The 27,451-nt window shown below is 41.5% G+C and overlaps 1 protein-coding gene across 2 annotated transcripts in view; it reads left to right on the top strand.

The window, feature by feature from the left end:
- CHEK2 (checkpoint kinase 2) overlaps window positions 1-27,451 on the top strand; it is a 118,789-nt gene that overhangs the window by 12,150 nt on the left and 79,188 nt on the right. For both annotated transcript variants that reach the window (XR_012849588.1, XM_075831002.1), the window contains exons 2-4: window positions 18,487-18,734; window positions 22,406-22,530; window positions 22,930-23,077. Coding sequence is in view for 1 of the 2 variants with exons in the window: in XM_075831002.1 (XP_075687117.1) it covers window positions 18,494-18,734; window positions 22,406-22,530; window positions 22,930-23,077 (514 nt within the window). In the remaining variant the exon portion in view is untranslated. The remainder of the gene's footprint in view (window positions 1-18,486; window positions 18,735-22,405; window positions 22,531-22,929; window positions 23,078-27,451) is intronic.

Below are 27,451 nucleotides of genomic sequence, written 5' to 3'. Positions count from 1 at the left end.
GTATCCAAAAATGGTGCCTATAAAAACTATAACTCGTCTTGCAAAAAAACAAGCCCTCCTACAGCTCCATCGACAAAAAGATTAAAACGTTATGGCTCTCACAACATGGCGACAGAAAAAATACATTCTCTTTACAAAAGTAACTTTATTGTGCAAAAAGTTGTAAAACATAAAAAAGTGCTATAAATTCGGTATCGCCGGAATCGGACTGACCTGCAAAATAAAGTTAACATGTAATTTATAATGCTTGGTGAACGCTGTATAAAAAAAAGACGCCAGAATTGCTGTTTTATTTTTTTTTTGTCACCTTGCCTCCCAAAAAAAAAGGATAATAAGTCGCATGTACCCCAAAATGGCACCAATAATAACTACAGCTCGTCCCACAAAAAAACAGCCCTCATACCACTACGTCTATGAAAAAATAAAATAAGTTAAGGCTCCAATAAGTCAGGAAAGAAAAATATCCAGTTACATAGTTACATAGTTACATAGTTACATAGTTAGTACGGCTGAAAAAAGACACATGTCCATCAAGTTCAACCAAGGGAAGGGAAAAGGGAAGGAAAAATTTCTACACATAGGAGCTAATATTTTTTTGTTCTAGGAAATTATCTAACCCTTTTTTAAAGCCATCTACTGTCCCTGCTGTGACCAGCTCCTGCGGTAGGCTATTCCATAAATTCACAGTTCTCACTGTAAAGAAGCCTTGTCGCCTCTGCAGCTTGAACCTTTTTTTCTCCAGACGGAGGGAGTGCCCCCTTGTTTTTTGAGGGGGTTTTACAAGGAACAGGATTTCACCATATTTTTTGTATGTGCCATTAATATATTTATATAAGTTAATCATGTCCCCCCTTAGTCTTCTTTTTTCAAGGCTAAATAGGTTTAATTCTTTCAATCTTTCCTCATAACTTAAATTCTCCATGCCCCTTATTAGCTTCGTTGCTCTTCTTTGTATTTTTTCCAACTCCAGGGCATCCTTTCTATGAACTGGAGCCCAGAACTGAACTGCATATTCTAGATGAGGCCTCACTAATGCTTTGTAAAGTGGCATTATTACATCCCTGTCCCGCGAGTCCATGCCTCTTTTAATACACGACAATATCCTGCTGGCCTTTGAAGCAGCTGATTGACACTGCATGCTGTTATTGAGTTTATGATTTACAAGAACACCCAGATCCTTCTCAACAAGTGAATCCGCCAGTGTAGCTCCCCCTAGGACATATGATGCATGCAGGTTGTTGGTACCAAGATGCATAACTTTACATTTATCTACATTAAACTTCATTTGCCAAGTGGACGCCCAAACACTTAGTTTGTTTAAATCTGCCTGTAATTCATGAACATCTTCCATAGTCTGAACTATATTACATAGCTTGGTGTCATCTGCAAAAATAGAAATAGTGCTATTAATCCCTTCCTCTATATCATTAATAAATAAGTTGAATAATAGTGGTCCCAGCACTGAACCCTGGGGTACACCACTTATAACCGGGGACCATTCAGAGAAGGAATCATTGACCACAACCCTCTGGATACGGTCCTTGAGCCAATTCTCAATCCAATTACAAACTATATTTTCTAAACCTATAGTCCTTAATTTACCCATTAGGCGTCTATGGGGGACAGTGTCAAATGCCTTTGCAAAGTCCAAAAACACTAAATCCACAGCGGCCCCTCTGTCTAGGCTTCTGCTCACCTCTTCATAAAAAAAGATTAGGTTAGTTTGACAACTTCTGTCCTTAGTAAAACCGTGCTGGCTGTCACTTATAATGCTATTTATTGTCACATAATCCTGTATATAGTCCCTCAATAGCCCCTCAAACATTTTCCCCACGATGGATGTTAAGCTTACTGGTCTATAATTACCCGGGGAAGACCTAGAGCCCTTTTTGAAAATAGGCACCACATTTGCCCTGCGCCAGTCCCTTGGCACTAAACCAGTCACTAGAGATTCTCTGAATATTATGAAAAGGGGGACAGAAATAACTGAACTAAGCTCTTTAAGAATTCTAGGGTGTAACCCATCTGGTCCCGGAGCCTTGTGCACATTTATTTTATTTAATTTAGCTTGGACCATCTCTACATTCATCCAATTCAGTATATCAACTGATATATTAACAGCACTGGCACCGGCTATATCAGCTGCTCTTTCTTCTGTTGTATATACAGAGCTAAAGAACCCATTTAGTAACTCCTGCCTTCTCTTGATCCCCTGTGATCAACTCCCCATTACCATTATCTAGGGGTCCTACATGTTCAGACCTTGGCTTTTTTGCATTTATATGCTTGAAGAATTTTTTAGGATTTGTTTTACTATCCTTGGCCACCTGCCTTTCATTTTGTATTTTTGCTAATTTTATTACATTTTTACAGATTTTATTAAGCTCTTTATATTTTACAAAGGCTACAGCTGTACCCTCAGATTTGTATTTTTTAAATGCCCTTTTTTTGTCATGTATTGCCCCTTTCACAGAAGGTGTAAGCCATGTGGGGTTTAATTTGAGTCGTTTATACTTATTACCTGTAGGAATAAATTTTGCACTATAATAACTCAAAGTAGATTTGAAAATCTCCCATTTATCATTTGTTCCATTATTTGACATTAGTTCTTCCCAGTCTATATCCTGAATTGCAGCCCTCATCCTGGGGAAATTGGCTTTCTTAAAATTAAATGTTTTTGCCCTCCCAGCCTGCGTTTGTTTTTTACAGTATAGGTAAAATGTAACTATATTGTGATCACTGTTACCGAGGTTTTCACGAACATTGACATTCCCAACAAGATCTGCATTATTAGAAATGACCAGATCCAACAGAGCTTCACCTCTAGTCGGGTCTTCCACAAACTGGCCCATAAAATTTTCCTGCAACAGGTTGAGGAAATGTCTCCCCTTTGCAGTTGAAGCCGAACCATGACACCAATTAATATCCCGGAAATTAAAATCTCCCATTATCACTACAGTACCCGCCTGTGCAGCCCGCTCCATCTGTTTATATATCTGACCTTCCATCTCCTCAGTTATATTGGGGGGTCTATAGATTACACCAAAAGTAATTTTTTCAGTGTTTACCTCCCTTTCTAGTTCCACCCACAAGGTTTCAACCTCCTCACAGTCTTCACCCACTATTGTCTCTTTCACACTCGCCTTCATATCACTTCTCACATACAGACATACACCACCACCTTTCCTATTTGTCCTGTCTTTACGAAAAAGTGTAAAACCCTGTAGATTTACAGCCCAGTCATGTGAAGAGTCCAGCCATGTTTCAGCAACACCAACTATATCTATATTTTCTTCCAGTATCAAGGCCTCCAGCTCCCCCATTTTGCTTGCTAGACTTCTGGCATTTGTGAACATACACTTTAACTTGCCTGTCAGTTTTTCACTTTTATTATCAGAAATGTGATTTGACATTAATCGGTCCTTTTTATTTACACTGATGTTTTGTAACGAAAGGATCTCCTTATCTTGTTGTCTAGTCCTCTCCCCACATTCTGTTTCTCCCCCCACCAATATAGTCTGACCCCTCTCTAACCTGGCTACCCCTTTTTTTTCTACATTGACCTCCCTCCTCAGCCCTAGTTTAAATACTCCGCCACCCCAGCTAGAATTCTCTCCCCCAGCACAGCGGACCCCCTTCCATTTAGGTGCAAATCATCTGCAGAATACAGTTTGTACCCCAATGAAAAGTCAGCCCAGTGCTCTAGGAACCCAAATCCTTCTCCTCTACACCAAGACTTCAGCCATGCATTTAACTCCCTAAGCTCCCGCTGTCTTTCCTGTGATGCGCATGGCACAGGCAGTATTCCTGACAATACAACCTTGGAGGTCCTTCCCTTCAGCTTGTAGCCTAGTTCTTTAAAATTATTCTTAAGGCTCCTCCACCTACCATTTATTCTGTCGTTGGTACCGACATGGACCACGACAGCTGGATCATCACCAGCCCCTCCCAGCAATTTGTCCACCCGTTCCACCACATGCCGAACCCTGGCACCAGGGAGACAGCAAACCATTCGGTTGAGGCGGTCATGGCGACAAATTATTCTATCCGTCTTCCTGATTATAGAATCCCCAACAACTATCAATTGTCTTGGCTTGCCTGCATTACCATCCCACCGACTACTAGCTGGGCTGTTCTCCCGGCTGTTAGGGAGATCTGTATCCACTAGGGCTGCCTTTTCTGAGACTGACACCCTCGCATCATCACCCAACTTGGCAATTTTGCCTGGAATGTCAGAAACCGGATCGGCCTTCCTTGTCTTTGACCCCTTTCTACTGCCCCTAACTACATTAACCCAGCTACTTACCTGATCCTGCTCACCCATGTCTTCACCCTCCAGTTCTAACCCACTAACTGCATGCTCCGTGAGCAGCAAGCTCAGCTCAAGATTGTCTATCCTCCTCAGTGTTGCATTCTGCTCCTCCAGATCTCTAATACGAGCTTCCAGGTGAACAACATGCTCACATCTGCCACAGAGATATTCACCCTGGAACTCCGGCTCCAGTCGTGTATACATATGACAAACTGTGCACTGAAGAAAACCTCCAATCTTGCTATCCATTATCCAAGTTACACCAAAACAGCGAACAATTGTCAAAGAAAAAGAAGAGTACTTACTGGGGCTTCAACTCCTCTTTTCAACTCCGGTTTTAGAACTCCACTTAGTTCACAAGCCACTTAAACCACCAAGGGGAGCACTTCTGTTTCAAGAGGCGAATTATCAAGGCACTAAAATTAGGGAACCAGGAAGGGGGGGCCCAAACATATCTGCTGGAAGCGAGGGTGCCCATATTATACCAGGATAACACTTCCCAGCAAAATTCCCCAAACTGCAAATGTGCGGAGTGTGGACCAAAGGGGGGATAAGAAAGCACATTTATCAGTGTGACATCGGCCTGTGCAGAAAGGATTGCTTCACAGTGTAACACACATCTATGGATTATTTTTTTTAAATGTTTTTTACCTTCTTATTATACCACAGGACTATGCCCCTGATATACTCTGCCCAGCTTACATATGCCCCCACATTATAAACGGAAACACCAGTAAGGCTTCATTCCCACTTCTGTCTTTTCCTTCAGGGTGCTAGCCGTTTTTGTCACTGATGGCACCCTGAACACATTCATTTCAATGGGCCCATGCACACTTCAGTTATTTAAACATCCGTTGTTCCGTTCCGTCAAAAGTAGAGCATGTCCTACTTTGTTCAGTGATTCAGTGACCGTGTGACCCATAGAAGTCAATGGGTCAGTCAAAAAACCGGATGGCACACGGAAGGCTTCCGTGGGCTGTCCATTTTTGACGGATCCGTTGCCATATCAACGACTGGGTAAGCCAAAGTTCACAGACTACAGTACACATTCGTTCCTGAAGATGGATGTGGAGAGACTCATAGCATTGGTGCATGATCACCCAGAACTGTGGGATATGCGGGCAGAATGCTACCACGACTGCTATAAAAAGGACGCCGCGTCGGACGAACTTGCCAAGGAGCTTTTGACGCACAGATGGCAGCAGGGAACTAGTGCCCAGCGTCACAAAATAAGTAAGTAAGTGCACACATTTCACTCCAAAAATCCAAAAAAAAACAAAGCAAGCCAAGCAGAGTAATCTCAAACTGTTCTCTATGCTCTGAAAACGACAGAAAACCGCACCAAAAACTTCTTGTAACCTTTCTATGGGTGTTTCCTGGGACATTTGTCAAGTTCAAATGAACTTTACCTTCAGTTTTTAAAACGGAAGCACAACGTCCGTGTAAAACTAAACGGAGTTCACACGGAAAAAAAACCGAACACACGGATCCGTCAAAAATGTCCGATAAAACGGTGATGGAAGTGTGCATGAGGCCTAAGAATCCAAACAAAACTACTACCAAGCAAAATCCATGCTCCAAAAGCCAAATGGCGCTACCTCCCTTCTGAACCCTACATCGTGCCCAAACCGCAGTTTACTTCCGGATATATGGGATCACCATACCCGGGAGAACCCTTTTAACAATTTTTGGGGTGTGTGTCTCCAGTGGTACAAGCTGGGCACGACCTATTTGTCACTGAACTGGCATATCATGGGAAAAATTTAAATGTTTACTTTGCACCTTCTGCAGCTCAATCCTTTATGGAAAAGACCTGTGGGGTGAAAATGCTCACTACACCCTTTAATAAATGCCTTGAGGGGTGCAGTTTCCAAAATGGGGTCACTTCTCAGGAGTTTCTTTTATTATTTCACACCAGAGCCTCTGCAATTGTGAACCAATACTGTTTAAGTCGCCAAATTATGCCTCAATTTTACATGGTACTCTTTCACTCCTGAGCCTGGTCGAATGTCCAGGCAAAAGATTAGGGCCACATGTAGGGGGATTCTAAAACACAGCATAATAATTAGAGAGCTGTCTTGTTATGGTGGCACAAGCTGGGCACCACATGTTGGCATATCTATGGGAAAAAAATCCCATTTTCACTCTGTAACATTGAGCAAATGGCGCTCCTTCCCGTCTCAGCCCTAATCTGTGCCCAAACAGCAGTTTATGACCATGTGTCGGTTATTGCCGTACTCGGGAGAAATTGCTTTACAAGTGTTGGATGTTCCTTTTTTCCTTTATTTGTTGAGAAAATGAAAAATTTTGAGCTAAATCTACGTCTTATTGGAGAAAAAGGATTTTTTTTATTTTCACTGCCCAATTTTAATAAAATCTATGAAAAACCTGTGGGGTCAAAATGCTCACTACACCCCTAGATGGATTCTTCAAGGGGTGTAGTTTCCTAAATTGAGTCACTTTTCTTTGCGTTTTCACTGTTTTGGTCCCTCAGGTGCTCTGCAAATGCGACATGGCCGCCGCAAACCATTCCTGCTAAATTTGAGCTCCAAAAGCCAAATGGCGCTCTTTCCCTTCTAAGCCCTGCCGTGTGTCCAAACAGCCATTTATGACCACATGTGGGGTATTGTTTTACTCGGGAGAAATTGCTTTACAAATGTTGCGGTGCTTTTTCTCCTTTAGTCCTTGTGGAAATTATAAAAAATTAGCTAAACCTACATTTTCTTTGAAAGAATGTCGATTTTCATTTTCACGGCCTACTTTCAATAATTTCTGCAAAAAAACCTGCAGGGTCAAAATGCTCACTATACCCCTAGATAATTTCCTCAATGGGTGTAGTTTCCCAAATGGCGTCACTTTTGGGGGGTTTCCACTGTTTTGGCACTACAAGAGCTCTTCAAACCTGACATGGTGCCTAAAATATTTTCTAATAAAAAGGAGGCCCCAAAATACTCTAGGTACTCTTTTGATTCTGAGGCCTGTGCTTCAGTCCATTAGCACACTAGGACCACATGTGGGATATTTCTAAACTGCAGAATCTGGGGAATAGATATTGAGTTGTATGTCTCTGGTAAAACTTTCTGTGTTACAATAAAAATAGATTACAAATGAATTTCTGCAAAAAAAAAATGAAATGTGAAAATTTCCCCTCTACTTTGCTTTAATTCCTATGAAACGCCTAAAGGGTTAAGAAACTTTCTAAATGCTTTTTTGAATACTTTGAGGGGTGAAGTTTTCAAAATGGGCTGACTTATTGGGGGATTCTAATATATAAGGCCCTAAAAGCCGCTTCACAACTGAACTGGCCCCTGTAAAAATAGCCTTTTGAAATTTTCTTGAAAATGTGAGAAATTTATGGGGGATGTTTAATTAGCAACAATTTTGTGTGGTATTACTATTTGTCGTACAAGCAGATACATTTAAATTTAGAAAAATGCACATTTTTGCAATTTTTTTCACTCAATTTTGGTGTTTTTCACAATTAAATACTGAACGTATCGAGCAAGTTTTGCCAGTAACATAAAGTCCAATGTGTCACGAGAAAACAATCTCAGAATTGCTTGGATAGGTAAAAGCATTCTGAAGTTATTACCACATAAAGTGAAACATGTCAGATTTGAAAAATGAGGCTCTGTCCTGAAGGTCAAAAGTGGCCAAAGAGGGAAGGGGTTAAAATAACATGGTCTATGTTATGAAAGCACTCCGATTGTTTCGGTCATTAAGACCGAGCGGTCCTAGTGCCCCTATCTGTAGAATGATTTCCGCCTCTTTTTGTAAGAGGAATTTATGTTTATCTCCCCCGGACACTTTTGGCTTAATTTGAGTGATCCCTACAAATCGCATACACTGAGTTATTTGCATGTTTTTCCTTGCATGTGCTGTACCAACCTAGGGAATCCCTCTCCTGTATTTAATGATCTTATATGTTCACGAAATCTTATATATATTGGTCGTATCATTTTTCCTATGTAAAATCTGCCACAATTGCAAACTACCACATATACCACTTACTGTGTTTTACAGGTTAATTATCTTGAATGCACAGCCCCCTATATGAAGGTTCCTGGTGCGTATTAGGGAATTACAAAAATTGCATTGTCCACATTTGTGATTGCCTTTCGGCCCCATTGCTGATAGCCAATTCTCATTTCCTTTTTCCCTTTGTGAAAGCGGTCCATAACCAGTACGTCTTTTACATCTGCGAAAGGATGCTATTGGTTGTCTGGTTGCGACCTCCGCTAACAACAGGTATTTTATTTTTTATTTTTTTGTCAAATCTGTTTTTTATTTTCAAAAACAAACAATACATACAGAAAGAAATAGAAAAATAACTGTGCCCATGTGCAACATGGGTATGACATACATCACAAGATTAATCGCTTTGAACAGCAGTACATTGTCTCATAACAAACCTCTCGGATATATGGCAGTACATATTCATATCAAGACAATTCGAGGGCACATCAAGGAGGGGAAACAGAAATAAGGGGGGGGGGGAGGGGGTGGGTTGTAAGGTTGTGCATCTTACAGTCAGTTATCAAGTATCCCCTGTCCGATTCAGTTAAAGCTAGAATATTCACTAGGAGCCACATTTTAGGAGGAGATGTGTGCGTCATCAATCAATGTGCACCGGTTTTGTATCTTATCCATGGTTCCCAAATGTTTGAAAATTGTGTGTGAGTGTGGTCTTGCCAACTGGTCAACTCCTCCAAACTACATATTTGATGCACTCTATCCAGCCATTGTGTTTTGGTTGGAGGTGCCGTCTGGAGCCAGCAGAGGGAGATTAAATATTTAGCTGCCGCTATTAAGTGGGTTGCTAGCTGCGCTTTAGTGGGTTTAAAGGACTGCGAGGGCAGCGCCAGAGCTATGAGTTCTATGGAGAGGTGAATCTTAGAACCACAAATCCTGTTCATCTCTAGGGATACTTCCTTCCAGAAGTCTGTGACCAGCGGGCAATACCACCAAATGTGGGACAGTGTTCCCACCTTCCCCCGACATCGGCAGCACATTCTAGAGGTTGATAGGCCCATTTGGTACAAGCGCTCCGGCGTCCTGTACCACCTTGTTAACAATTTATAGTGGTTCTTCTTGTTTAATTCCATTTCCCAGGACAATATAAAGGTGGGGGTGTCAGGTGAGTCCATCCTCAGTAACAGGATATAATCTAGATAGTTTGCATTTAGTCACTGACTTAGTGAGGAGTAGTTTCTCTAAGTCGCCTAGGTCCCTGTTGCCTTTCTGAGAAGAGAGGAATTTCGTGCAAATATGTTGTATATGGGTCAGTTGAAGAAAGTTGAGTGAGTTCGGCGATACCAGCAATCTAATTTTAGCCGGTGATGGGACCGTATTAGTTTCTAATAAATCTGAAATGGTAGTTTCACGTAGTAAACCCCATATGTCATCTGGTGGGGGGTCCCCATGCTCCATAGTGTAAGGCAACAGGGCGGCAGGCATAATCGGCTAGGACATCAAGGGGGGTGTGCTCCTAGCTCTGTGTGATCTCCAGACCGAGAGTGTTCCCTTCAGCAAAGGGTTACTAAGTGATTTTAAGTCCCCTTGGTCTGCTAGCCACAACATTCCTATAGATTCCCTTCCCAAGGGTGCTGTCTCAGGCGCTACACACCAGGCCATCTCCCCAGACGAGATCAGGTCTAACCATCTCTGCAAATGAATTGCACTATAATACACCTCCACGTCCGGTAATCCCAAGCCGCCTCTATCTCTTTTTTGCGACAATGATTTATGAGACAAGCGGGGCCTGCGTTGGTTCCACAAGAAGGAGGAAAACATACGCCTCACTAGTGTAAAGAAGGACTTAGGCAGGTATATAGGGACCATGGTCATTACATACAAGAGTATAGGCAGTATGTATGTCTGTAAAAGGTTTTTCCTACCCATCCATGACATGAAGGGAATATGATAAGCAGTGAGTTGTGTGGATAATTTCTTTAATAGCGGTTGGTAGTTGAGCATATATAGATCTTGCGGTTGACTCGGGATTTGGACACCCAGATTTCTGATATAGTGGGAAGGCCATAGGAAGGGTGAGTCTCGTTGCAGATCTTGTGCCAGAGAGGGTGTAAGGGAGATGTTGAGTATTTCGGATTTGCTGTAATTGATCTTGAAATTGGAGACCCCCCCCCCATATTCTGCAAAGATATGTTGTAGCCGTGACAGCGCTTGTTGCGGGTTAGTGACCATAAGTAGTATGTCATCTGCAAAAGCCGCCACTAAGTGTATGGTTGCCTATTTGTATCCCTCTTATGAGAGAATCTGATCTAATTTTTTGCAGAAGGGTCTCCAAGGTCAAAACAAAGAGAGTGGGGGACAGCGGGCATCCCTGTCTAGTACCATTCGTGATAGAGAAGGACAGAGATAAGACCCCATTAACCCGTACCCGTACATGTGGTTCTGTATAAAGTGAGAAGATTGCCGTTATAAATTGAGGTGGAAATAGAAATTTAGCTTGCACATGTTTCATGAAATCCCAGGCTACCCTATCGAACGCTTTCTCAGCATCAGTCCCCATAAGTATCAAAGGCAGTTTAGACTATTTAGCGTAGTGTATTGAATTTATCAGTCTCATCGCATTATGTCTACCTTCCCTTCCCCGCACAAACCCCATCTGGTCAGGATTAACAAGTTTGGGTAATAAAGCCCCCACACGCAACGCCAAAAGTTTGGCCCATATCTTCAGGTCGACATTCAATAGGGATATCGGCCTGTAGCTAGCACAGAGGGAGGCATCCTTCCCCTCCTTCGGTATAATAGTGATGAATGCTTCCAGGGATTGTTTCGAAAAGGGGGTGCCTTCTAAGAGTGCGTTACACATGTGAGTTAGGTGCGGCAACAAGAAGTCTAGGAATTTTTTGTAATCGATGAGAGGGAAGCCATCCGGTCCCGGGCTTTTGCCTGGTGGAAAGGAGGAAACTACATTCCTCACCTCCTCTACCGTGATAGGGCGCAGGAGTGTGTCGGCCTCTTCAGCAGAAAGGGTAGGCAACTGCAGAGACCCCAAAAAATCTAATATTCGTGCCTCCTCCTGACCAGGTTGGGTTCTAGCTCCATCTTCCTTGATATTATAGAGGGAGGAATAGAAGGACCTGAATTCTTTGGCTATATCGGACGTGGAGGTGTGTATTATTCCATCTGCACCCCTGATTTTTGTAATAAAAGATTTTTCTTTTCGTTTTTTAATGAGAGCCATCATAAGTCTACCTCCTTTTTCTCCATGTGCATATATTTTCTATGTATAGTGCATCAAATTTTTGGCAAGTTTCAGGTTGAGTAAATCTTTTAGTTGCACTCTCAGGTTGTGCAATTCAATCTGAGCGCCCTGGGCTACTGATTTTTTGTGAATCTTTTCTAGTGCAGCAATTCGGGTCAATAAGGAACTAATTTGTTTTGATCTTTCTTTTTTGACTTTAGACCCCATGGAGACCAAGAGACCCCTTATGTAGGCTTTGTGTGCTTCCCATATACATGTGGCCGTGACATCCGATGTGTTAGTATCGAAATAGAATTTCAACTGTTCTGTTAAATAGGTTATATGTGTCTCTCCATCCAGGAGAGTATCGTTTAGCCGCCATGACCATTCTCTAATGGTTATTCCCGCTAGAGGCAAAATTATGCTAACCGGTGAGTGATCCAAAACCGTCATTGGACCTATCTGAGCTGATTTTAGAGCTGAAATTAAACTCTCATGAATGAAAAGATAGTCGAGTCTCTGATGTGACCTATGCGTTGAGGAATAAAATGTAAAATCACGAGTCGAGGGGTGTAACACTCTCCAGGCATCTGCCAACTGTAGGCCCTGAAATTTCCTTTTAATTCTCCCAAGTGCAGCAAAGGATAAGGCAGATCTGTTAGTAGAGGAGTCCTGGAGAGGGTTTAATGTAACATTCAGGTCCCCACCTAAAATTATAGGCCCCTCCGCAAAAATAGTTAGTGTCTCTAATATCTTGTCAAACCATCCCGTCTGTGATTTATTCGGAGCATATAGATTTGCAAATGTGTACATAGAGTTACATATATGTCCCTTCAAAAACAGTGCTCTGCCATCAGCAGTACTATGTTGTGCTACTAGAGAAAATGGAAGGTCTTTATGAAACGCAATAGACACCCCTCTTGCTGCTGAGCTATTTGATCCAGAGTGGTACCACTTATTAAAATAATGTGTTGGTAATCTAGGTATCTTTCCCTCCTTAAAATGGGTTTCTTGTAAGAATACTATAGAGGCTTTCTCCCTTTTAAGTAGCGTCAAGACCTGATTTAGTTTGTTAGGGGAGTTCAAGCCCCTAACATTATAAGTGAGTATGTTAGTTAACGCCATGAGGTGTTAGAGTATCGTGGCATCCTAGTGAACTTTGGCAATATTCCATCTATCTTGTAGGGATCGGGGTGGGAGGTAGAGGTAACATAGGGAACATAGAAAAGGGGAAAACATCGAGGTAACAATCAAAGGAAGTGCAGCCAGAGACCAAGGATCACTCCCCCCTGGGGGAGCACACGACCCTTAGGCCCTGGGGCATCCAAATGTGCATATCTCACAGAAGGCATAGCACCAAGTATCATAATGCAACACAAACCACGTATAACATTAAAGGTGCCATGTCTCTTCCCAGAGTTAGGGGTACAGAGAACCATCTATCCTGAACCGATACCTGGTCCAGGACCACTACAGCAACATACATATTCTTCAGTATTACTTTTTAAGGCACTATGCAATATAAAGAAAGTATAGACATGTCGCATTAAGGGAACTCAATATACCAGTTATGACATACTCACTGTTCCCATGCCTAATATACAGAGAGCAAATAGCTTATACAAGGCCCATGTGGGGTAGGAATGGGAGTCCATACTCAGGCGAGGTCTCCGTCTTCATTTCTCACTTGCCCTTTCTTAGATCTGGGAGATCTCATCTTTCCCGCTGTCGCCCACGGTGTGATCTGCGGTAGATTCGGCAAATGGAGGTCCGTGTGAGCCGGCATCCAGGAAGGGATCTCTATAGGAGCGATTCCTAACTTTTCCCTAGTATCTTGTAAGTCCTCTGGCGTGTGAATGATGAGGCATTTACCATTTTTCAGTATGGCTAGGCCAAAGGGGTACATCCAATTATATGTGAGTCGCATGTCCTGCAATTTAAGAAGAAGAGGCCGCATCATTCTGCGATTTGCTAGTGTGGAGTCCTGGAAGAGCTGGATTTTCGCGCCATCTAGCACGACGTCCGCACGTGTTCTGTTTGCCTGTAAAATGGCTGAGGTATCCACAAAGCTCAGTAAGCCACATATCACATCTCTTGGTGGTTCCGACGCTCTCGGTACAGGGCGGAGTGCCCTGTGGATCCGCTCAATCACAATTGCGGAAGCACGTTCCTGGCCCAACAGCTCTGCAAATATTTTTTTGGCCACCGCCTGAAGTGCCTCTGAAGCTACTGATTCAGGCATGCCTTTGAATCTTACATTCTTCCTCCTGCTCCTGTTTTCTTGATCCTCCAGAAGCGTCATCACTTTGAGTTGAGCTTCTTGATGTTGTACTTTGTGTCCTAGTGAATAACAGAAACTGACCGAGTCTGTGACCACAGTTTCTAGGTGCTCCACCCGATTTCCAATATGGCGGACATCCGCCTTGATATCAGCTAGCTCCTTCATCATAGGCGTTAAAGCTTGTAGAATAGTTTTCTTTAAGTATGCTCGGGATATCGGAGCCCTCTCCTGGCGTGAGGAGGAGGAGGCAGCGACGGACTCCCTATCACTGTCGTCGTCTGATTCTTCTTCTTGTCTGGGCTCTATGGCCGCGGGTGGCGCCATTTTGGTTTTCTGGGACGGCTTCAGTTTTAAGAATTTGTCCAGGTCTGCCTGTCCTTTGGGAGTTTTTAGCGTCCCTGGGTGTTCTCTGTTATCGGGCTTGCCAATTTTTACCATTTTCTAGTTCGTGCCTTGTTGCTCTAGCGGTCCCGGATCATGTGTGTGAGGAGCTGAAAGATTATGCTGCCATCACTCTCAGCGGTCAGGCTCCGCCCCCCCTCAACAACAGGTAGCTTTCAACCAAATGGCAGTTTTTTGGTTTTTTTATATTGCTAGTACGAATTACATCACTAATAGGGCTATGACCAAATGATAGAACAAACCGTTTATTCTCTTTTACACGTGATTTGTTTCTTCTTTTTGTTTTTTTTGTAATAAAGATATTTGATTATTTTTATTTGCCTTTTTCTATGCTTCCATAATAAAACCCAGAGGGTATCCCCTTAACTCCAATCTTCGACTCCTCTCATCTGCCTGTTTATAGAATACTTCATCACTGCTATTAATTCTTCTAAGATGTAGAAATTGGGCATATGGTAGGGATTGGGTGACTTGTTTAGGGTGATAACTATCATACTTTAACCCCTACCCGCACCAGGACGTAACTGTCCGTCGTTGCGGGAGGTTACTTCCCGCACGAGGACGTATAGTTACTGAGTTTTTCCCGGGGCACACTGTCGGCGACAGTGTGCACTGGGAACCGGGAGGTCAGCTGTCACTGACAGCTGACACTCCCCTCTTGCCGGCCAGCGGTCCTTTGCCGCTGATTTAGGCGAATTAATCCCTTAAATTCGGCGATCGGGTGCAATCGCTGAATTTTGGGCGTTTCTAACATATCGGCAGACCCCGGTCCGAAATCGCGGGGTTTGCCGATAGTTACTATGGCAAACGGAAGCCAAACAATGGCTTCCGGGTCTGCCATGGACGGTAGCCCATCAGGACCAACCTTCGGCTGGTCCTGATAGGCTTCCTGTCAGAGTGACAGGAAGTCACTGTGTCGTTCCCGATGGCACACTGTCGTCGACCGTGTGCAACGGGAACTTGGAGATCAGCTGTCCCCGCTGATTTCGGCAATTAACCCGTTACATGCGGGGCTCGATTGCGATCTCCGCATGTAGCGGGTTTGTAGCGCATCAGCCCCCATGCAATCGTGGGGGCTTCTGATGCTTGTGATGGCACCCGGGGGCCAGACAACGGCCCCCCAAGTCTGCCATGTATGACGCCACACTGACAGTTGGAATACGTTACACTACCTAGGAAGTGTAATGTATTCTAGCAGCGATCAGAGCTGCAGGTCAAAAGAAAAAAGTGTAAAAAGTAAAAAAAAAGTTAATAAAAATGTTTTATAAAAGTGTAAAAATAAAAGGTTTTGTTTTCCTATAATAAGTCATTTACGTTAAAAAAAAGTACACATATTTGGTATCACCGTGTTCGTAACGACCCAAACTATGAAACTATAATGTTAATTTTTCCGCACGGTGAACGCCGCAAACAAAATAAACGGAAAACTGTAAGCATCGCTATTTTTTGGTCACCACCCCTCCCAAGATATAAAATAAAAAGTGATCAAAAAGGCGCATTTACCCCAAAATGGTACAAATAAAAACTACAACCCGTCCCGCAAAAAACAAGACCTCCCACAGCTTTTTTGACGAAAAAATAAAAAAGTTACGGCTCAGAATAGCGTGTCTCAGAAAATAAATAATTTTATAGAAACTTAATTTTATTGTGCAAACGCTGCAAAACTTTAAAAAAACTATACACATATGGTATCGGCGTAATCGTACCGACCGGCAGAATAAATTAAACCGTAATTTATTGCGCACGGTGAACGCTGTAATAAATAAATAATTTAAAGCGCCAAAATCGCTGTTTTTTGGTCACCTTCGCTCTAAAAAAGATCGAGGGGCCAAAATGCTCACTATACCCCTAAAAAAATTCCTTGAGGGTGTAGATTCCAAAATAGGGTCACTTTTGGGGGGTTTCCACTGTTTTGGTCCCGCCGGGGCGTTGCAAACCTGAGATGGCACTGAAAACCAATCCAGCAAAATCTGCGCTTCAAAATCCAAAAGGCCCTCGTTCCCTCCTGAGCCCTGCTGTGGGTCCAAACATCAGTTTATGACCACATATGGGGTATTGCCGTAATCGGGAGAAATTGCTTTACAAAGGTTGGGTGGCTTTTTCTCCTTTATTCCTTGTAAAAATGAAAAAATTCTATGTTTCCACAGAAAAATAGGTGATTTTCATCTTCACAGACTAATTCCACTAAATTCTGCAAAAAAACTGTGGGGTCAAAATGCTAAGTATACCCCTAGAAAAATGTCTTGAGGGGTGTAGTTTCAAAATGGGGTCACTTTTTGGGGATTTCGACTGTTTAGGTACCACAAGACCTCCTCAAACCTGACATGGTGCCAAAAATATATTCCTAAAAAAAGGAGGCCCCAAAATCCACTAGGTGCTCCTTTGCTTCTGCGGCCTGTGTTTCAGTCCATTAGGACACTAGGGCCACATGTTGGATATTTCTAAAAACTGCAGAATCTGGGCAATAAATATTGAGTTGCATTTCTCTGGTAAAACCTTCTGTGTTACAGATTTTTTTTTAATTACAAATGAATTTTGGCAAAAAAAATGAAATTTGTACATTTCACCTCTACTTTGCCTTAATTCCTGTGAAACGCCTAAAGGGTTAAAATACTTTCTGAATGTGGTTTTGAATACCTTGAGGGGTGCAGTTTTCAAAATGGGGTGATTTATGGGGACTTTCTAATATATAAGGCCCTCAAAGCCACTTCAGAACTGAACTGGTCCGTGAAAAAATGGCCTATTGAAATTTTATCGAAAATATGAGAAATTGCTGCTAAAGTTCTAAGCCTCGTAACGTCCTAGAAAAATAAAAGTACGTGAAAAAAAATGATGCAAACATAAAGTAGACATATGGGGGATGTTAACTAGTAACTATTTTGTGTGGTATTACTATCTGTTTTACAAGCAAATACATTTAAATTTAGAAAAATGCTAATTTTTGCAAATTTTTGCTAAAATTTGAAGTTTTTCACAAACAAATATTGAATTTATCGACCAAATTTTTTCACTAACCTAAAGTACAATATGTCACGAGAAAACAATCTCAGAATCGCTTGGATAGGTAAAAGCTTTCCGGAGTTATTACCACATAAAGTGACACATGTCAGTTTTGAAAAAATCATCTGTGTCCACAAGGCCAAAACAGGCTGTGTCCTAAAGGGGTTAAAAGTGTATTGGTAACGGTAGGTTTTCGGTATCCTTTTGTTTGAACCTTTCCTTCTTCTATAGTTACATGTACATCCAATAATTCTATCTCCTGGTCCCCAAATGTATATGTAAAACTCATATTCATATTGTTGAGATATCGCACAAATTTTAGAAAGTCTAATTGCGTTCCAGACCACATTATAAAAATGTTGTCGCTGTAACGCAAGAATAGTAGTAAATAACTAGCATAGGGATTCGATAAATTGTAGATCATTTTTTTTCTTCCAGATCGGCTAGAAATAAATTCACAAAAGTTGGGGCCACTGGGGTCCTCATGGCCATTCCTGCCCTCTGACGGTACCATGTATCATCAAACTGGAAGGAATTGTGATTCAACACAAACCTCAATGCTTCGCAGATAAATTCAATAAACATAGGATCCCTTTTGTGTAGTGTAATTGACGATTGACCGCCTGTACACCCGCATATATAGAATACTACTTTAACAAACTTTTGTTGACTTGAGTAGTTTTCATGTTGGATAGCCTTTTTTTATAAAGTGTTTTCACTGCGTAAGTTTGGGCATATTCTAATTGGTGGAGGTCCAACCTCTGGGACCCTTCGCTAATGAGCCATTGTCATTCTGCTCCCAACACTTGTATGCATCGGATCTATATGCTCGGTGTACACGCTAGGAGGTTTTCCAGGCATGTACGATGGACATACAATGCAGGTATGGTGTGAATCGAGCCTAAGGGCCCGTTCACATCTGCTTTGGGCTTCTATTTGGCTTTTCGTTCATCTATTTCGTCAGAGCAACAGGCAAACGAAAGTATTGTCTCTGCATTCATTTCAACTGTGTTTTTTTTTTTTTGTTTTTTTATTTTATCATGGAAAGAATAGCAAAGTGTTCTACACTATTGTTTCCATGAGAAAAAAAAAACGGAGTCCTAGCAGAACGGAGCCAAACTGATGCAAACTGAAACAAAAAAAATACTGGAATCAATGGTAAATACAAATGGGACTATACTTTCTGTTTGTATCCCTAAGCAGATGTGAACAGGCCCTTGGCTGTAAATTTTTTTGTATACTTCTTTCTGTCTAACACGTGTTTTGTTTTGTTTTGTTAAGATTTTCTATGTCCCGAGACGCAATGGGCGAGTCCCAGCAATCCCAGCAGTCTCAAGGCACCTCCAGCTCTTCATCTAGTGTTCCTCAGTCATACAGCCAATCCTCCTCGTCTGGCTCTGGGACTTTGAGCTCTTTGGAAACTTTACCAGTGCAAGATCTTGCATCAATTCCAGAAGAAGTGGATGAAAACAAGAATTTACATGCATGGGGTCGACTCTGGGCACTTGGAAAGGGATTCTTGAACCATGGCATGTATCTTTACACAATGCTTTGCTAGTAGTATATAAGTAAACTCCTTGTAAATTTTAACCCCTTCCCGATATTTGTTGTAGGTATACGTCATGGAAAGCCAGTACTTTGCGCAAAATGTCGTATACAAGCGGTCACTGTATTAAAATACACCGTTACAAAGTTAAGACACAATGCCCAAGGAGCTGTCGCACACCCCCTGCATCGGCCATCGCAGCGATTGGCTGGTCAATTCAGACCGGCCAAGTGCGGCTCTTTGTGGTTTTAGCGAATCACAGTGCCACAGGGCACAGTGATATGGTAGTGATTGGTGCTGTCCAAGACATCACCAATTCCTACCATGTATTCATGGGGCGTTGGCTACGATTGGTCGGTCTGCAGAGACCGACCAATCGCAGCCATGGCAGGTGATTTAAACGCCCTGCACCAGCTCTGCCCGCCTTGTTCCATACTGACCGGTACTGAGGCCTTCTGGTCTTGTGATCCTCTTCTGCTTCCTGCTGTGTGATCACTCAATGAGTGACCATAATCATCAACTGTGCTGCGGCAGATTTTTTTTTTTTTAGCAGCAGGGCTAGATCTGTACCTAAATTTCCCAGCTCCTGTTCCTGCCCCCCCAACCAAAACCTGTGTACGTCCTGTGGCTGCTGAGTGCTGATCAGTGACCGCCATCTCTGATCGGCCTCTGTGCTAGATTTTTGGGACAGGACTTTTTTTTCCTGTCTTCTGCACAGTCTCTCTGTGTTCGCCCTGTGGCCACTGACCCCTAATCAGTAACCGCCATAACTGATCAGCATCTGTGGTCATTTTTTGGACACTGTTTTTATGTAAAGAAAAAATTATAGTTCGGTGTAGCTAGTACTTGCATAATTGGGGCGTTAGAGTAGCGGACATTTAGGTTAGCTGATAAGGTGTAGCTAGTACTTGCATAGGTAGAGCGTTAGGGTAGCAGACGCTTACTGACATCTGTTTTGTAAAAAAATATATAGCAGAAGTTTTAGTTTATATATTTTCTCTACAGTTTGTGGAAATTTACATCGATACAGTTAGTGACCTACAATCAGTTTACAAAATTTTTGATAGCGTACCGACAGTTGTAGCTCAAATTTTGTGTAGTCTATTTTCTTTAACAAAGTAACCCGAACGCTGGAAAAAAAACTAGTCTCAGGTAGTCAGGAATGTTTTACAGTTTTATCTTGGATGTTTGTTCAGTAAATTTATTTCTCCTAAATTTTTATCTTAAATGTTTCCTCCTTTTTCTTCTCTTCTCTTCCTTTTTTTTTTTCTTTTAAATTCTGATATACACGTGTAATAGCACAACACACACAACCACTTCTGTAAAATTAAATTCAGTATTGCACGTGTTCAAGCATTACACACCCCCTTAATAAAAAAATCTCCCAATCATCCCAAAGGGTCTATTCAGCCAAGGAGGCATACGCCATCCTGGCCTCAGATATGCACCATTCCTCTTGTTCTCAACCAGTGATGAGGAACCCCCGCACAGGCGCCCCAGGACGAGAGCTTAGGCAACCCCCCAAATGAGTGATACCATGTGAACAATCCTACACCCCAGAAAAGACCTTTGCAATAGGCGAGTCCCTTGTACATTATAAGGGGAGACTAAAATTCTGCCAATACCTGCCAAGCAAGAGAGCGAGGTATGGAATTAAAATGTACAAGCTGTGTGAGAGCAGCACAGGGTACAGCCACAGGTTTAGGGTTCATAAAAGGAAGGACACCAGGATAGAACCTCCAGAATTCCCCCCTGTCCTGGGATTTAGTGGAAAAATGGCACCGCAAACCATTCCAGCAAAATTTGAGCTCCAAAAGCCAAATAGTGCTCCTACCCTTCTAAGCCCTGCCATGGGTCCAAACAGGAGTTTATTACCACATATGGGGTATTGCCATAATCGGGAGAAATTGCTTTACAAATGTTAGGGTTCCGTTTCTCATTTATTGCTTGTAAAAATTGAAAAATTTCAAGTTTTCTTTCAAGGATTCTGAAGCTTGCAGACCCACTCCTTGCGAAACGGGGGTCGGATGAACTCTGTTCTCTATATAGGTGCCGGTCCTAGAGCTGTGACCCTCATCTATCAGACATTTACGGCATCTCCTGTGAATGTGCCATAAACTACGAAGTTGGAAACCCCATGTATGAATTTCAAATAACTTAAAGGGAACCTGTCATGTCAAATATGCAGTCTGATCTGCAGAAACCATGTTACAGAGCAGGAGGAGCTGACCAAACTGATATATATTTATTTGTGTGTGGAAGAATTGAAACCGATTTTAAATCCCTGCTAATTTTGGGCTTAGAAGTCCAGTGGGCGGTCCTACTCTGTGATTGTCAGCTTTTTCTGTATTCACACTCCTACAAGGAAGGCTGTCAATAAGGCCTAATGCACACGACTGTTTTTTTTGTCCGTGTGCTATCCACAATTTGCGGCTAGCACACAAACCCATTCATTTATGTGGCCCCATGCACACAACCGTGATGTTCACGGATCTGTGTGCGGCATGGACTCGCCCGTAGAAGTCTAAAGGACCGTGAAAATTGCAGACGGCATACGGGTTGCTGTTGTCCGTAGTTGCGGATTTGTTCCCAAGTGGCACCAGGGAATTCATGTGATTCAGCTCAGCGATCATGTGACCTATTCAGGTGGTTGGGACAAGCTGATGACATCAATTCCAGCCTTTCTTCTTTTTTTTTTTTTTTTTTTTTTGCAGGATCCGTGAGTAATAATGACACACTGATGCACTACGGAAGGTTTTTGGGCGGACAAATGGAACGTAAATACAGACTACGGATCTGAGGTTTTGTGGATCTCAAAATCACCATGCATTAGGCCTTAATGATTGAGACCGCTTACTGAACTTTTTAGCCCATAGTGAGAAGGAATTGAAATAAATAAAATACAGGTTATCTTGAATCGCTTTGCACAAACTTAATATCCTCCTGCTGAGGGGACATCGTATGTAACATGACGGGTTCCCTTTAATTTATAAAGGCCTGAAAATTCCAGTAATGGCTAGAATGATATTTTTTGTGCTATAAAGTACCTAATGGATTTAGTAGCTTTGCTCTGTGACCTTTTATTTAAAGATGACCTGTCATCTTTAAATAAAGAATACAGCTTATTGCAGGAGGAATAACACAGGAATGGCACAATACAGAGTTCTAAGAAAAGATGCCTGGCTTTTTTGTAACCAATGATCATCTGTTTGCTCTACAAAGGCTAATATATGTGATGCACAAGCATTCTTCCATCACTCGAAGTAGCCTTCATAAAGATGTTTCATATTTTGACCACATTGGGTTTTTGGCTTTTTTTGTGCCTCTTTACATGTATGACAAAACAATCACCGAGGCAATATTACCGTGAATGACATTAGATTTTTTTGATAAGAATATTAATTTAGGTGTATTATCAAGCTCTCCGCTTGAGATGGAGACTTTGTATGTGGACTTCCTACTCTCTGTCATACATAAAGGGCCATATTTCTTAGAGCTTTTGCTCTTCCCGTTTTTTTGTGCTTTCAAAGAAGTTTCTATTATCAAGTTTGTTTCTTTGCCATGAAAACCTGTCTTACTATTGTTTCATAGCTTTATTACCATGTGTAGAGTTCTTTTTGTAGTGCTAACAATATTGTTCTTTGTTTTGAACAGACTGTGTGAATGAGGAATATATATTTGGAAGAGATAAACTCTGTGATTATACCTTTGATAGGCCAATAATAAACCAGACAGAGAGATATAAAACCTACAGTAAAAAACATTTTCGGATCTTTAGGGTAAGTATCTTGAAACATCATAGTCCTGTGCTAATTGATCATCTAGTACTGATGTTCACTCCATTGCCAATTTGTTCGCTATGTAAACACCAGAGACTGATGTGTGAAATCCCATTTCTTCCCCATTCTGGTCAACAAACTCTAGAGCTGCTGCCACGTGATTGACTGGTATATTTAACAAGAAGGCATACCTGATAAAGTGGTCACTGTGTAGTCATTGGCAGAAAAAAATTACGTGGCATATAATCTTTTTGTAAATGGTCTAGGATTGTGAAATTATAATTCTATATAAATATACAGAAAAATATATAGTTAGATTAGAACATCCAAACTAACAATTATGTTTCCTATCTTTTTTTTTTTTTTTTTTTTTAAATCTTATTTTCTTGTCACGTTTAGGAAGCTGGTCCTGGCCCGTCTCCTGTTGCCTATATAGAGGATTTGAGTGGCAATGGAACATTTTTAAATCAAGAGATAATTGGACGTGGGAAGATATTACCGTTAACAAATAATGCTGAAATTGCAATTTCATTACAAACAAATAAAGGTATTTACTGCTCTAATCTCACGCTGTAAACCGCTCATGATGGTTCGTGTTAGGGGTGACAGGGTTAAAGGGGTTTTACCACTAAGAACTAGGGATGCATCGAAACTTTGATAATATTTCGATGCCGCGCACCCTCATATGGTTTGATACCGTTATATTGTGTATTTCGATACTAAGCTGTGCCGCTGCACAGCTTAGCATTGTAATGCACGAATTTATGAGAGCGGGACTGCAGCTGTGTGATACAGCCACTGCCCCACTCCTGAGTCTTGACACCTCCGCGCTGTCAGCATGGGGTGTTGCGACCAGCACCGCACTAAGGAGCGGCGGCACTGAAGACAGAACATGGCGGGCGCACTGCAAAACACCCCTATGTTCTGTGTTCAGTGCCTGCGCTCGTTAGTGCAGCGCCGGCTGCATCACCTAATGCTGACCACATGCACACTTGTTGTCAGGAGCAGGGCAATGACTGTATTACACAACCGCAGCCCCGCTTTAACGGCGGAGATCAGAAAAACCTCTCATCTCCCCCGCTATTCCCCTGAATTCTGAGATCAAAGCTGACCGCAGCATTCAAAGGGAAAATGAGAAGGGGGATGCCCCTTTGATCGCGTCACAGGGAATCGCTGTGACACAACTGAGGGACATACCATATATGGGCAGACAGCCCAGGGTCCATTGAAAGACCCCAGGGCTGTCTCTCCATATTTCCTGTTAGGGCATACTTAGGTATGTCCCAACAACAGCCTCTGTACTATCAGTATATAGATATATGCCAGTACATTAAAGTTTAAAAATAAAAAAGTAAAAACAAAGTAATGTTAAATAAAAAAATACATGTACACGTTTTTTACAATAAACATTAAAATAAGTCTCAATACATAAAATATACACACAATCAGTATTGACGTGGCCGTAATAACCTGCACAACAATTTTTTTGCGGCATTTATGATGTGTACGCTATAAAAAAAACTTGTTTCACTTATTAATGTAAGGCACGAGGTGTGATAAATTTAACCTCCATGTGCCTCACATTAATAGTAATTAACCCCATCATGTACTTTACACTAACTAAATTTCGTCCCTTATGACTGAGAAACATGATGGGGTTAATTACTATTATTGTGAGGCACATTCAAAATTCATCACACAACGTGCCTCACATCAGAAAATTGAAGAATTTTTTTATTACTGTTGCCAAAAATATTGTTTTGGTATCGATAATCGCAATACTACACAAAGTATCGGTATCGAAGTCCAAATTCTGGTATTGTGACAACCCTACTAAGAACATTTATCACCTATCCACAGAATAGGTAATAAATGTCTAATTGCTTTCAGCCGCACTGTAGGGACCCCCACCGATCACTAGAGCGGTGGTCTGGAGCCCCCCTTCCTACGCGATCGTGTAGTCAGGAGGGACAGGGGCTTGGGACCCCTGTTCTAGTGATCTGTGGGGCTCCCAGCAATCATACATTTATCACCTATCCTGTGGATAGGTATTATAAGTTCTCAGTGGGAAAACCCCTTAAAGGGAATGTGTTGCCAGCAAAACATGTCAGGAAATATTATAAATTGGATTCAATTTATAATATTTCCCAGCACTGGTCACTAGATGGAGCCATTCCCAAAATTGCAGCATTGCATGTGGTAAAGCAACCACATTGCTTTATGCTGCAAAATTGGGTAAAAATCCCTCACTCTAGTGAGCTCTCAGAATCCCCCCCTCCTTTATCCTGGCTAGTGCCGGGATAAACGAGGGGTTTGAACGGTCTAACCTCCTACACTGTGTGTCACCATTTTTTGAGCTAACACACAGTGTAGAAGGTTAACATACAGTAGTAAACACACTGAAACACGAACATACATAGAAATAACTTACCTGCTCCAGTCGCCGCCGCTCCCTCCGGTCCATCCGCTCCGTCTGCTGCCGCTGCTCCATGTGCACAAGTCCGGAAGCCGCGACCGGAAGTAGTAATCTTACTGTCCGGTCCACTTCCGGACGGCGCGCATTTCAAATTGAACTGTGTGGGAGCGGCGCATGTGCCGTTCCCACACAGCGGCGTACACGAAAGTGGATGGAACGGGCCCCGTTCGCAGTCCCTATGGGACTGGAGCTGCCGTATTCCATGTCTGTATGTGTCGTTAATCGACACATACAGAAATGGAAAAAAAAATGGCAGCCCCCATAGGGAAGAAAAAGTGTAAAAATAAAAAAAAGTAACACACAAACACACAAATTAATCCAAACGTTTTTAATAAAGCACTAACATCTTTAACATATTAAAAAAAATTTTTGGGTGACACTGTTCCTTTAATGACCGGGCATGTTTGTACCTTAATGACCAAGCCAGATTTGTCAAATCTGGTATGTCTGACTTTATCAGAGAATAACTCTGTGAAAGTTTTGAATATCCAAGTAATTCTGACATTGTCTTTTCGTCACATGTACTTTATTTTAGTGGTAAAAGTAGACAATTTGCGGAAATTAATTAAAAAATAGAAAAATTGAAGAAATTTTGTAAAAATTAAAATTTTTCCCTATATTTAACTGCAATATGTCACATATGTACATACATACTGTACAATTTTTTACATTAAATATATATTTCTATCTCTTTACTCTATTTTGGCAGCACTTTTGGAAAAATAAAATAAATTTTCAGCAATTTAGAGGACTTACAAATTGAATAATAATTTTATAAATTTTGAAGTACATTTTGTTTTCCTGCACCAAGCCAGGTTTTCAGAGGCTCATAGGTGTCAGAATGGTGGAAACCCCCACAAATGACCCCATTTAGAAAACTAGACCCCATAACGTAATTATTTAGGTGTATAGTAAGTATTTTGACCCCACAGTTCTTTGATAAATTTAATGCATATCGGGTGAAAAAAAAAAAAATTTCACTTTTTTCATAAAAGTATTAGTTTGAAGACCGATTTCTTTGTAAAGCGAACATGAAAATGAAGAAACACACCCCAAAATCTATCACCCTCTTTCTACTGTTTTCAAAAATACCCACATTGTGGCCCTAATGCGTTGTTTGGACACACGGCAGGGCCCCAAAGGAAGGGAGCACCCGGAGGCTTTCAGGACTCATATTTTGCTTGAGAATGTTTTAGGCCCCACTGTACATTTGGAGAGGCTTTGAGCTGCCAGAACGATACAAACTCCCCATAAACTACCCCATTTCGAAAACTAGACCCCTTAAGGTATTTATCTAGGGGTATAGTTAGCATTTTGACCACACAGGTTTTTCGCTAAATATATTGGAATTAGTCTGTAAAAATTAAAATGTACTTTTTTTCTGAAACAACATAGAAATTTTTATTATTTACAAGGAATAACGAAGAAAATGCACCCCAACATTTGTAAAGCAATGTCCCCCGATTACGACAAAACCCCATATGTGGTAAAAAATTGCTGTTTGGACCCACAGCAGGGCTCAGAAGGGAAGGAGCGCCATTTGGATTTATGATTTTGCTGGAATGGTTTTCGGTGCCATGTCGCATTTGCAATGCACTGGAGGGACCAAAAAGTGGAAACCCACCAAAAGTGACCCCATTTTGGAAAAACCTTCAAGGAATTTTTCTAGGGGTATAGTGAGCATTTACACCCCACGGGTCTTTTGCAGAGTTTATTAGAATTAGGGCGCGAAAATTTATATCAAAATTTTTTCCACTAAAATGTTGCATTTTCTCATTTTCACAAGGGATAAAGGAGGAAAAAAACAACCATTTTTTATAAAGCAATTTCTCCCGAGTACGGAAATACCCCACATGTGATCATACGGTTTTTTCCATTAGAAATGAATTAACCCTTTCAGGACTGGTCCATTTTTTGCTTTCATATTTTCGATTTTCACTCCCCGCTTTCCAAGAGCCAGAACTTCTTCGTTTTTCCATCAATAGAGTGGTGTGAGGGCTTATTTCTTGCGGGAGGAGCTGCAGTTTTTATTGGTACCATTTTTTGGTACATAAAAAGTGATTCAAAAGTTGTATTACATTTTTTTTTTTTTTAGAGCGAAGGTGACAAAAAAGAAACAGCGATTTTGGCGGTTTGAATTATTAAATTTTTTTAAGGTGTGCACTGTGCAAATTAAATAATGGTATATTGTAATAGTTCGGACTTTTACGGACGTAGCGATACCAATTTTGTTCATTTTTTTACATTACTTTAGAAGAAAAATGCGAAAAGGTGTTTTTGTTTTTTACTTTAAAAAAACAAAACAATTCTCACTACTAATAACTATAATTCTTCTACACATTTTATTAATCAATCCCCTTAGGGGACTTAAGCCAGCGATCATTGGATCACTGGTACAATATACTGCAATACTAATGTATTGCAGTATATTGTTGTTCTTACAGG

Source organism: Rhinoderma darwinii, chromosome 1 (assembly GCF_050947455.1).
Source record: "Rhinoderma darwinii isolate aRhiDar2 chromosome 1, aRhiDar2.hap1, whole genome shotgun sequence".
NCBI classification, from domain to species: domain Eukaryota; kingdom Metazoa; phylum Chordata; class Amphibia; order Anura; family Rhinodermatidae; genus Rhinoderma; species Rhinoderma darwinii.
Note: the sequence above shows the minus strand (reverse complement) of the source record. Positions and strands in the feature narration are given on the sequence as shown.